The sequence below is a fragment of the Choloepus didactylus genome, chromosome 2 (assembly GCF_015220235.1).
Source record: "Choloepus didactylus isolate mChoDid1 chromosome 2, mChoDid1.pri, whole genome shotgun sequence".
In the NCBI taxonomy this organism is placed as follows: Eukaryota; Metazoa; Chordata; class Mammalia; order Pilosa; family Megalonychidae; genus Choloepus; species Choloepus didactylus.
Genome location: NC_051308.1, coordinates 209,400,067 through 209,412,155, shown reverse-complemented (window position 1 = coordinate 209,412,155; position 12,089 = coordinate 209,400,067). Strand labels below are relative to the sequence as shown.

The 12,089-nt window shown below is 39.3% G+C and overlaps 1 protein-coding gene across 2 annotated transcripts in view; it reads left to right on the top strand.

Annotated features, from left to right (window-relative positions):
- Positions 1–12,089, top strand: part of ZMPSTE24 (zinc metallopeptidase STE24) — a 51,400-nt gene that overhangs the window by 35,688 nt on the left and 3,623 nt on the right. The window contains exons 9-10 of one of the 2 annotated variants that reach the window (XM_037827585.1): positions 1,782–1,925; positions 4,626–6,330. In XM_037827585.1, coding sequence (XP_037683513.1) covers positions 1,782–1,925; positions 4,626–4,850 — 369 coding nt within the window. In that variant the 3' untranslated portion in view covers positions 4,851–6,330. Of the gene's footprint in view, positions 1–1,781; positions 1,926–4,625; positions 6,331–12,089 lie in introns of those variants that run through there. The other variant, XM_037827586.1, reaches the window with a different exon arrangement.

Here is a 12,089-nt window from a genome sequence, read left to right as displayed (position 1 = left end):
AAATCACTGCCCTTTCCGTGAAGGAAGGGGTCCAATGCAGTCAGCCTATCACAAGGTGGTGGGGCTGGTCCCCTGAGGTGTGGTACCTTATCAGGGCTGGGAATGATTGCCTCTATCAGTTCGAACACTTGGCAGGAGTCAGTGGAGGGAGGGCTATGTTGTTGACTAATGCATTGACTCCATCACTTGATCACTTTGTTCATGAGTCCTTTGACCAAGGCCTGGGGTAGCTGAGGGAAAGAGTCTACTGACATCCATAGGATGGGTATCTTCTACTCTGAGCATCAAGAGCCTCTTCCACCATGAGGCTCTTTTGGTGAACAGTGAACATTTATATTAGACCAAACTCTGGGCTAATTCTGAGAAGTTTTTGTACATACCTCTTTGCCATATCTCCTTGTTAACCATCCTCTAGTTTGTTCCAAGGCCCCAGCCATCCAGCCAAACCATTATTTGCCCACTAACAATAAAAATAGTATATATTCTCAGCTACTTAAAGTTCTCCTCTCTGAGGGTATTTCCCTTCTCCACTGTCTTTCAGGACCATCCCCGAGTAGTACTGTAATGCCACAACAATCCCCTTTCACCTGGCACCAGCATGTTATATAAAGTTATTTGTAAAATGGGCTCAAATTTTTTCTTCCACAATTAATTGATTATAGGAACTCCCTATGAGTTAAGGAGTGGTAGAGTGGCAGTGGTTGACATACTAGGAGTGTGAGCCACCTGCTCATGTAACTTACTTCTGCCTTCATGACCTGCTTCATTACCACCCTTGTATATACCACTTATATTTGATTATGGAATACTTCTAGACATGCCAGTTTTCTGGCTAAGTGGATCAGTGTGACATCTAGTAAAGGAGGAACAGCTCCAGTCACATGGGAGCTGATGTCTGTAGTCTGGAATACCATCTCTAGTAGGGCTCAGTAGCAAACCAAAAGTTATTTTTCCAAAAGAGGTTGGTTAATTGATGAAAATGTCATGGACAGCTTTGCTCCAATATTCTAGGGGTCTTCACTGTGAGTTTTCTGTTAGGACTTGCCATTATGGGTCTACTGAATTCTAAGGACTGAGTGGCAGAACTGCTTGCACTTCATCCTGGGCCAGCCATGGAGGGCTCTGAGCCCTGTTGGGAAGCTAGCAGCTTTTTGAGTCACCTGTTAAATGCTTTTGACTCCAACACTTGAATATGGTATATGTGGTTCCTAAATCCTAAATCTGCTAAGAGGCGAGAATGGTATTTGTTCTCCAGCTTTACTTCAAGGGGTCATATTTTTATTTTTTTCTCTAATGCATTGATAAAGATAGATCTATATTCTTGGGTCTTCCTAACTATGCAGTACAGCTCCAGTGGCCCTAAAGAGAATTCAAGAGAAGCTTGTTGCGTTGGAGCCTCCACATCAAAGTCAGGTGGAAGGCCTTGTTTCTGATTAGGGTCTTGTGTGAACAAGGCCAAGATCTATCCTATTCCTTTAATTTTTTACAGAGAGTAAGTATCTTGTTGCTCTCAGCTACTTCAAACCCTCAGTCACAAGAGGCTCAACTTAAGCTTGTCTCTATAGAAAAAATTATACAGTTTACAGATCGGGAGAAAAGATGCTGTTAATATCCATGTAAAATTTTATTTTCCTTTCTAGAATAAAGGTGAAACTACTAAATAACTTCTTCTGTTCTCACACTAATACTATTCTTAAAATCATACCATGATTTCTTGTTCTGATCCTACAGTGAAAATAACTTAGTAATAACTTAGAAATTTTGTGCCCTTTTTTTCCTAGATGAATTCTTTCTTGTGTTTTTTCTTGTTTGCTGTATTAATTGGTCGAAAGGAACTTTTTGTTGCATTTGGTTTTTCTGACAGCCAACCCACTCTAATTGGACTACTGATCATCTTCCAGTTTATTTTTTCACCTTACAATGAGGTAATGTATTTTTCAGATTATCTCACATATGCCCTCGCCTGTTTTAAATCTAGAACCTTAGGGTGGTCAAGAAAGAAATACATAAGGTAGCTTCAGTAAATAGATGAAACAAGTATTTTAGTCCCTTGATGAACTGACCAATATGAGAAAGTGGCAGAAAAATCCAAGCCCAAATAAACAAATGCTTGCACACTGTTAGGAAAAAAAAAAGTGGAATATTGGACTGTAATGGTGAAAATCTTGAAAACATGTATCTCAGAGACATGGCAGATAGAGATTAACTTTTGGAATGCCACTATAGGCCACATTTTCACTACCGTTCAGGTGAAAATCTGTGTGTAAGGGGACAATATAAATACAAGTTTTATATATGTGTGGCCAGAAAAGGGAAGCTGTCTGAGAGTGTTCCTCAAATTGTGTTCTCTGATCAGTTGCCTCAAAATAGCCTTAGGTTCCCCACTCTAGGCCTACGAAATCAGAATTGAGTATTTTGTGTTAACTGAAATTTGAGAACAACTGCTCTGTGATAGCTCAGTAAAAGGATTCCATACTTGTTATGAGGCATGGGTTAATGAGATTATATATGAACAGATATGACACTGGTAAGATTTCATAATATTTAGTAAAACTTCCAAAAATAATAATGGAGATCTTAAGGTATTTCCATTCAGGAAAATTCTTTCTTGGGACAGGTTATAGAGTTAAGATTTTTAGATAAACTAAGTGAATCCCACTTCTCCATTGAAAACAAACAAAAAAAGAGCAGGGGGGTGGGGAGGAGCATGGGCACCAGGAAAGAAAAATAAAGAGGAATAGATCATATTTATATAGCACTAGCCCTAAAAACGAAGCAAATTTTTGAGAGAATTGAGATTTATCATCTTTATAAGTTTTTTTATTTTAGCTTTTTTGGAAAATATTTATGAAATGCCTTACATAGCTTGTTTCTGCTCAAAACAGAGGATACAGAAAATCTTATAATGATAATGCCATTACTGTCTTCTGCCACAATTCAGGATTGCCTCAAGGACTCTGAAAACGATCCTAGATTCCTTTGGTGTTTCAATTGCTGTGCTTTTTTTTTTTTTTTTTTTTTTTTTTTTAACTAATTTTCTTGTCTCTCCCTTGATGTTGGGCTGATAATTCTTACTACTATTGGTGTAACTTTCTGTTACAATCATTACCTCTCTCTAATTTTCTTCTTTAATCTGCCATGAACTGGGAATTGGTTACCTTGGGTTGTCTTATAACTAGAGGCATGAGTAGCATTAGTGGTTATCCTTTGTGTCATCTAATTTGGCTGCTCAGAGGGTTTTTTGTTTTTTTGTTTCCTTATGTTCAGTGGTTGCGTTCAAATAAATGAGATATTAGATAATTTAAAATGTGATTGATCCACAGAGATATTAGCAATTATTTTAAAAACTTTGGAAAGCCCAGGAAAGGTATTTTAAAAAGTATAGATAGTTAAGCAGAAAATCTTTGTTTAATGGCAGAGTTTAAGAGGTCATGATAGGAAAGAGACATTTTCCTGGAGAAAATGGGAAACTTGCCGTATTAAGAAGAGTTTAGAAGCCTTCAGCAAAGCAGATAGGTGCAGATTAGTATCTGTTTATGTTTTTGTTTATGTGTTACAGCAAGATTCAATGAACAGTTTGCCTTGGACACTTAAAATTAGGAGAGAGAGTTATATCAACATTGCCAAAATCCATGGGACCAATTAGTGATTGTATCCCAAAAAGTGTATTTGAGATTTGAAAAGGAAATTGTAGCTAGAATTCAGTTATGAGTTTGAACTTTTTATATGAGAAGGTATCAGGGACTCCCAGAGTTTATTTTGAAACTGTATTTACAAGTGGCAATAAGAGGTACAAATGAGAGATTTTTTTAAACATTTTTTTAATGCTGAGGTATTTTAAGGTAAGAAACAGACATCACATCATTCAACTTGCAATACCTTAAAATGCAAAGAAATTATTTTTCCCTCAGAATTTATATTTCCAAATGAAATTTCTCCCCTTCATAGTGGTCACCTTGGGAGACTGTATACTTATTCTGGTGATTTGTCATAGCTCAAAATACTTTGGAAAATTCAGTTTTGATATTGTTGAGACTGTGTCATGGGTTTTATATATTTTTTTAATACTCTTCATGAAGACTGTCATTGCCCTTTAAAAGTGGGTAAATGATCAAGATTTATTTTAAAGAAAAATAGAGTCTGAGTATAAATTACCATGACAACACTGACTCTGAAGGAGGTGGTGTACATGGGCTTTGGAGTCACAGAGACTCTCAGCGCTATCACCTTCCAGGTGGGTGACCTTGAGCGACTTCTCTATCCTCTCTGCGCTCACCTTTCTCATCCATAAAACAGAATGAATTACCTTGCAGGATTGTCGAAGAATATAAAGTGCCAAGCTCAGTGCCTAGCACATGGCAGTTTCTCAAAAATTGGTGTTTTTTAGTATGAATAACATTCACATGGATTTATATCTATTTCTAGTCTTTTTGCTTGGGGAGAAAAGGCTCAATTTATGATAATTCCTCCATAAACCCTAGGTCCCCTAAATACTAGTGATCTTTCTTTTGTTCTGCTCTTTTTCTTATCTTATGCCAAACTTCCTCTACAGTCTGAGCTCATGAAATCTTCAGTGACAACAAAGAGGTGAGCAGTGGTTAAAACCCTTTCATTTACTTTTTCAGGTTCTTTCTTTTTGCCTAACAGTCCTAAGTCGCAGATTTGAGTTTCAAGCTGATGCATTTGCCAAGAAACTTGGGAAGGCTAAAGACTTATATTCTGCTTTAATCAAACTAAACAAAGATAACCTGGGATTCCCTGTTTCTGACTGGTTGTTTTCAATGTGGCATTATTCTCATCCTCCGCTACTAGAGAGACTCCAAGCTTTGAAAAACACAAAACAAGACTGAGATGCCCAAAGTCTGCAACTGAAGACATTTCTGATTATTTTTGTCCTGGCAGCATGATCCAGCTCTTGATATTTTTAATTTTTTTTTTAAGAAAAATTATTAAGTACAGAAAAGCCCAGATTAAATACATTTAATATCTCATTTTAAAAATGATTTTAATAATCCATTTCTTAGAGAAAACACTGGATGCAATTTTGAGACTTAATGTTTTTAAAGGTATAATTTTCTTTATCTTTGACATCTACTTTACCATCAACTTGTAAAATTATTTGAGAAAATACAGAACTTGTTTTATTTACAAATTTATATAGAATCTGCATACAAGGTGTTTGAGTGCATATGTCTGAAAGAGAGGTACCACCTCTGAGTCCTCTCTGTAATGCAGAAGCAGTGGTTCCAAATCATTGTGTGCATACATAAGTTGAAGATTATTTTTACTTTTCATACTGTTACGATTTAACCTGGCCAATCAGTGTTTTAAATAAGGAAGAAAGATAGTTGGCAAGGCTGATTTTATTAAAATGAAACTAGTTAGAAATATATCGTTTTACCAGATTTCTCTGTTTCCTCTCTTACTACACACTGATCAGGAGTTTTTGTAGTGCTTTGAAATTAGAAATTATGTATAGAATGTTTTAAATCACTGTTGTTTTTAAGAAGATCTCAGTCTTTTCCTTTCTTTCCACCCAATAGGTATGGTCCCACTGGGTAAACTATTATTTTTCAAAATTTTCAACTTTTTCTCATTCATATTCTCTTATTCGATAAGTAGTGCATTCTTCCAGTTAGCAGAAATTGGCATATTGAACAGGTTCTGCTATTTTAAAAGTGACAAAACATGGAAAGAAGAAGAAATGATATTTTAAGAGATGTAAGGGTGAAATGTTGATGATTCTCTTAATATTACAGGAAAAGTATAGTTTTCTATCTCTTTCAAAGACAGAAAAGTTTCAGTTTTTATTTTTGTAACTTTTATCAGCAAGTTATAAGTACTATTTAATCAGTCCTAATTCTACTTTAAAAAATTATAATTCTTACTATGCAGATAATTAATTTCAAAACAAATTGGCATGAAAGATTTCTTTTCCGATTGTAAAAGGTGTACTTTTGACTGCTTCAAGTCTCTCTCCACTCTGAAAAAAAACTTTGTGCCTAGAGCTCTTACTCACTGATACACTGATAATGTATACTTCCTCTGCATTTATTCCAAAGTGGGATTGACTGTGCACCCTTGGTGTCTGCTCATAAGTCTTTTGCTCAGCTGACATTTGGGTGATGTCTTTACATGGAAATATAATAAAAATCTAGTTTAGTACTACATTATTTATTTCCTAAGGCTAAAGAGGAGCAGTCCTATGATTTTATTTATCCACTGTGCTTTATCTGTGAATTCATGCTGCGATAACTGCCTTTCCTTCTGTGCCTTTAAATAAGAATTTCAGTTCCACGCAAGTAAAACATTAAAAATTGTCAATGGAAATATATGTACTTTGTCTTTACTTTGGTAAAATTTGCATGTCACTTGTTACCTAGGTGCATTTTTCATTACTCTAGAACTGCGTGCTAGTATATGAAGAGTAGTGAGAAGAAATGGCCCTTTTGCTGAGTGGCATCAACACCTTCTCTATGCCTCACGCACAGAGTCCTCTTCAGAGACTTTCTCCTGCTCCACTCCAGAGCATCATGAGTTTTTGCTGATGTTTCCTTGGAAGCTTCATTTAAAACTGTTCCTTCTCCGTTTTCATAACCTCCTGCTATCCTGGGCCTGCCTGGTCTGCTCCAGCTGCCTTTTTGGTCTTCCTTCACATGGCACCAGTATTTAGCTTTTATATGTATGACAGTTTTGAGCTAGTCACCCACAGTTTATGGATAGCAGAGGCATAGAGAGGGCCAAAATCAGACTGGTAGATTCCTGAGATATTAACCAAAAAGGGAAAGAGTAGAGAGGCTGATGAAGGAAAGTGACAGTAAGCACTTTAATACTTAGCAGATACGCAGGGAGCAGGATCAAGTAGAGCAGAGCCTCAGGTAAAATGGTGTATCTCGGCAGGATTGGGCTCTGAAACCAAGACAGAGTCTCTGTTACATCTATACTGCCTTTTATCTGAGGTTGCCCTTTGCTGAGGTCTGAGAGCTGCTAGTAAATTCTGCCTCTGTTTGGGATAGGAGCAGAGTTTCTGGGATTAATTCAATGGTTTAGCACCAATGATGGTTCCAACTAGCCCCTTATATTTTAGATGCTCTCTGTTACCCCTAAAACCTTATGTACTGTGGCACTCCCTGAGAAAGTCTTCCACTTGGCCCTTTTCATCAGTCTGTGTGTATTTTTGTACATAAACACTTTATGTAGCTTTGACTGTTTGGTATATTTTATCATCATTAGCAGAAAACTTACTAAGTACAGCCTCAAGTTCTGTTCTAAGTGCTATACAAAAAAATTTCAAAGAACTTGAAGTTGTGTTCAAAAACTTGAGATTTAAGACTACAACTGATGTGCGCAAGTGAATTGAAAGCGCTTGTGTATCAGGCTAAGCAGTTTGGTGGGAAGGCAGAAATAATCCATAGTGGAATGGTTTGGCCCTATTCAGATAATATGGATAGGGAAACTTTGACTAGTCTCTAATTAGCATGATTTCTGGGGAGGAGGATTCCTAAACAGTTTGACTAGAAATAGATGGGAAGATACCCCATGTGTTCTAAAACTTGTGAAATTGGGACTGCCCGCACCTAACAAGAAGTATGCAGCCTCAGGTAACAGGCCCTGTCGATGAGTGAGAGTTCCCCTCTGGCTCCCTGGATGATAGTTGATAAACCGAAAAGGTATAGCCTAAAGTTCAAGAGCCAGGGTTCTAGGATCCAACAGACCACTTACTAGTAAGACCTGAAGCAAGAGACTTGACTGAGCCTACATTTCCTCATCTGTTATTCAGTCAATACATATTGAATCCTCTCTGTGACAAACTGTGTTTTAGGTGCTGGGGAATACATTAGTAAACAGAAGATAAAAATACCCCCCCTTTACACAGTTTATACTTTAATGTGGGGGAGACAGACAACCAAAACATGTAAAAGAGATATTAAATGATGACACATGTTTTGGAGAAAAAGGGGGTAGGCTTAGGTGGTTTTTTGTTGGGGGAGGAGAGTGTAGTTTTAAATAAGAGTGGTCACAGAAAAGTATTACAGCAGTAATATTTGAAAAAAAAACCTAAAGGGAGCAAGGGGAGTGGTCTGAGTATCTGGGGGAAGAGTAGTACCCCCAGGAAGAAGGAAGAGTGAGTTTAAAGGCCTTGAAGTTGCAAGCCTAGTATGCTAAGGAGGAAAGTAGTAGCTGATGAAGTCAGAGGGGGTAAGGGTGGAGTAGATTGTGTAGGACCCTGAAGGACATTGTGAGAACTCAGGCATTTACTTGAGTATGGTGGGAAGCCATTGGAGGTTTTGGGGCCGAGGCATGACATAATCTGATTTAACAGGATCGCGCTGGCTGCTACATTGAAGGGCAAGAGGGAATGGTGGAAGGGGCAAGGTGGATCATTTGGAAGGCTTTTGTAATATGCTACAGGCAGGAAGTAACAGTGTTTAGACTAGAATGGTGGAGGTGGAGGGAGAGGGTAAGTAGTAATTGGATTCTGGATATATTTTAAAGGTTGAGCCAACAGGATATGCTCGTGGATCAGATGTGGGTGCTAGCACAAGGAAAAGTGGAGTGAAGGATGACTCCAGGAACTTGGGCATGGAAGTCATTAGTAACTGAAACAGGGAAGATTGCAAGAGGGGGACTTTTGGAAGGGAAGATCATGAATTCAGTGCTTGATGTGTTTGATTTGAGATATCTATTAGACAAAAGAGATGTTGAGTAGGCAGTTGGATAAATGAATCAAAGGGAGAGGTCTGGGTTAGAGACGAAGACATGAAATTTAGTCATGAGATTGGATGAGATCACAAGAAAAGAGAAAAAGAGAAGTGGTCCAAGGACTGGACCCTGTAGCATTATACTGATGAGATGAGAAATCAGCAAAGGAATCTTAGAAGAACTGTGTGGTGAGCTAGAAGATAAATTTGACAGCCCTTTATTCCCCTGAAGGGGAAAAGAAATGGTATGGTACCTGGAGGCAGAAGTGGTGTCGACAGAGGTATTTTATTTTTTAACATGAATAGGGGTACTATCTGCTTCACAGGGCTGTGGTAGGATAAAATGACATAATGTTTGCAGGGTGCTTAGCACAGTACCTGATATAATAAGAGCTCACTAACTGGTACTTGTTAATATGTTAATAATTCAGCATAATTGCTATGACTTGAATAAACATAAAGTATAGAGAAAAGTACCTAACCCAGCTGGCAATTGGGGTGTGGAGAGGATTGCCAGAGAACATGATCAAGTTTTGAAAGGAGCAGGAATCATCTAGACAAAAAAGAGGGGAAAGGATAATTCCATGGAAAGGTATGTACAAAAACATAAGAATATGGGGTATTTCAGTAACTGTAATGAAGTTAGGACTGAGAGATGAGGCTGGAGAGAAAAACAGAGCAAATCTAAGGGTCTTGTGTGCCATAATAAAAACATTTGGATATTATCCTGAATAGTACAATCATTAGTTCATTTAGCTAATATTAAGTTCCTACTAAATACCAGATACTGTTCTCGGTTCTGAGAACAGAACAGACAAAATCCCCTGCCTTCACACCACTTACACTCTAGTAGGAGAGACAATTTATAGAATGCATAAATATTTGCTAAATTAATAAGTGAAAAAGAAATTGACAGGATTGGAGATGAAATAGCTGTAGGTGGTAAAGGCAGAAGGAATCAAGGATGATGGCAGCCTTCAGGTCTGGGCACCTGGTGGATGGTAGAACTAGTCACTGAGATATTCTGAAGAAGCAGATTTGGGAGGGGCAGGGAATGACTTCAGTTTTGGATAGTTTGAGTTGGAGGTGCTTATCAGATAGGGGTACGCAAACGGAGCAAGGGACACATTTCTTATCCACCTAGGGCTAGATCCACTTGAAGGTAATTGAACATGACCTCATGAACCAAGGCAACTGACTATGGGACCTATCATCAAAGGAAGCCTTGCTCTGTGGATAAGTAAGCCTGCTATTTATCCTGGGAATATTTCTGCCCTACCAGGATGGTTTACAACAGCCTCTCTACTTCTTCCCCACTGCTTTACCCATAGTTTCCCTACAGAGGGCTTTGTCAGCTTCTGAGCTTGCCCAGTGCCACCATATCAATACCCAATTCTGAAATTGCCAAAAACACTGGCAGCCAAGTAGAGACACTGTCAATAAGACACCAGAATTCTGGATGAATTCTGACTGTTGCCCCTTTGGCTGGTGATTTTTTAATGGAGTGGATTTGGTGCTGGGCATCTGGAGTAGAAGTATAGTGGTTTCCTAAGTTACTTGAAACAAAGTCTTGACAGCCACACTCTTTGAACTCTGCTAGGGGCCGATTTGGCACTCTGAGCCTAAGTCCTCACAGGCTGCATTCTGGGGAGTGGCTTCCAAATCTCTGGGATGGATGGGGCTGGGCTGTCTTGGTGCAATGCACTTCCTAGATCCCTGTGGTGGCTTGGAATTATGTGCCCCAGAGGGTCATTTCTTAATCCATTCCTGTGGGTGTGAACCCATTGTAAATAGGACCTTTTGATGAGGTTACTTTAATTGAGGTGTGGCCCAACTGAAGCAGGATGGGTCTTAATCCTATTACTGGAGGCCTTCTAGAGAAGGCCACAGAGAGAAGCTTCTGGGAGCAGCCAGAAGCTGGAAGTCAACAGAACCCAGAAGAGAAAGAAGACATCACCAGGTGCATTGCCATGTGATAGGAAAACCAAGAAACCCCAGAGTTTACTGGCCAGCTGGAATATTCTGATCCTGCCTCTGAAACCAATCAATTCCTGTTGTTAAGGCAACACATTGTATGATATTTGTTTTAGTAGCTGTGAAACTGAAACAGTCCCCTTTTTCCTAATTGCAAACAGGGAGTTGGGTTCCTACTTCATTTTTGTCACACTAGAACTTTGATTCCCAAGGTCTAGTTGTTGAGGAGCTGCTCTCCATATTGGCGGTAGAGGGAATAACTTGGATGCACTGGGCCATATTGGAACACACCTCAGCCACACACAAGTTTGAGACCAAATCCTTTGCTTCCTGTTTTGAACATTGGTGGAGACTGCCTTTGAGCAACCTGAACACATTACTCATTAATTTAATAAATATTTATCAAACACCTACTTTGTACCAGGCATGTTTTAAGTGCTGGAAAATAGAGCAACAAACAAGAGAGACCAAAATTTCTGCCTGTGTAGAGCTTATATTCTGGTGTTGTATGTTGACTAGTGATAAGGGCTAAGGAAAAACAATAAAGCAGGGGAGGGGGATGTGGAATGTTGGGATGGGGATGAAAATGTCATTTTTGAGTAAAGTGAGGGCATAGCATGCATGTGATGCGGCATGGTTGAGGAACAGTGCAAGGGCTGGTATGGCTGGAGTGGAGTGTACCAGGGTCCTGGCACAGAGATGATGGTGCAGATGCATATGGAAGTCTTGTAGATCACAGGAAGGACTTGAGCTTTTCCTGAGTGAAATTTACCCAGCAGGAAGTCTTGGAAGGGCTGCCACTCGTCCCTAGGAATCATCCTCCATTCCAGCCTCCTTCAAATGCCGGAGAGTCATAAGAAATGACATGTAGCTCTGTGTGAGATTTGGGCATCATCAACTTCTCTGTGGTGATTGAAACCCCAACTGGTCCCAGCCTCTCAGGTACAGACACAGACGGGGACAAGGAGAGGGCATGTGGAAACGAGTAGACTGGATCTCTAAGCCCAAAGTCACAGGCACTAGGACCAAGTGATTCAGCCTGGGGAAGGTGTTCCAGTTTGCTAATGCTGCCGTAATGTGAAACACCAGAGATGGATTGGCTTTTATAAAAGGGGGTTTATTTGGTTGCACAGTTACAGTCTTAAGGCCACAAAGTGTCCAAGGTAACACATCAACAACTGGGTACCTTCACTGGAGGATGGCCAATGGTGTCCAGAAAACCTCTGTTAGCTGGGAAGGCACTTGGCTGGCGTCTGCTCCAAAGTTCTGGTTTCAAAATGGCTTTCTCCCAAGACGTTCCTCTCTAGGCTGCAGATCCTCAAAAATGTCACTCTTTGTTGCACTTGGGATATTTGTCCTCTCTCAGCTTCTCTGGAGCAAGAGTCTGCTTTCAATGGCCATCTTCAAACTGTC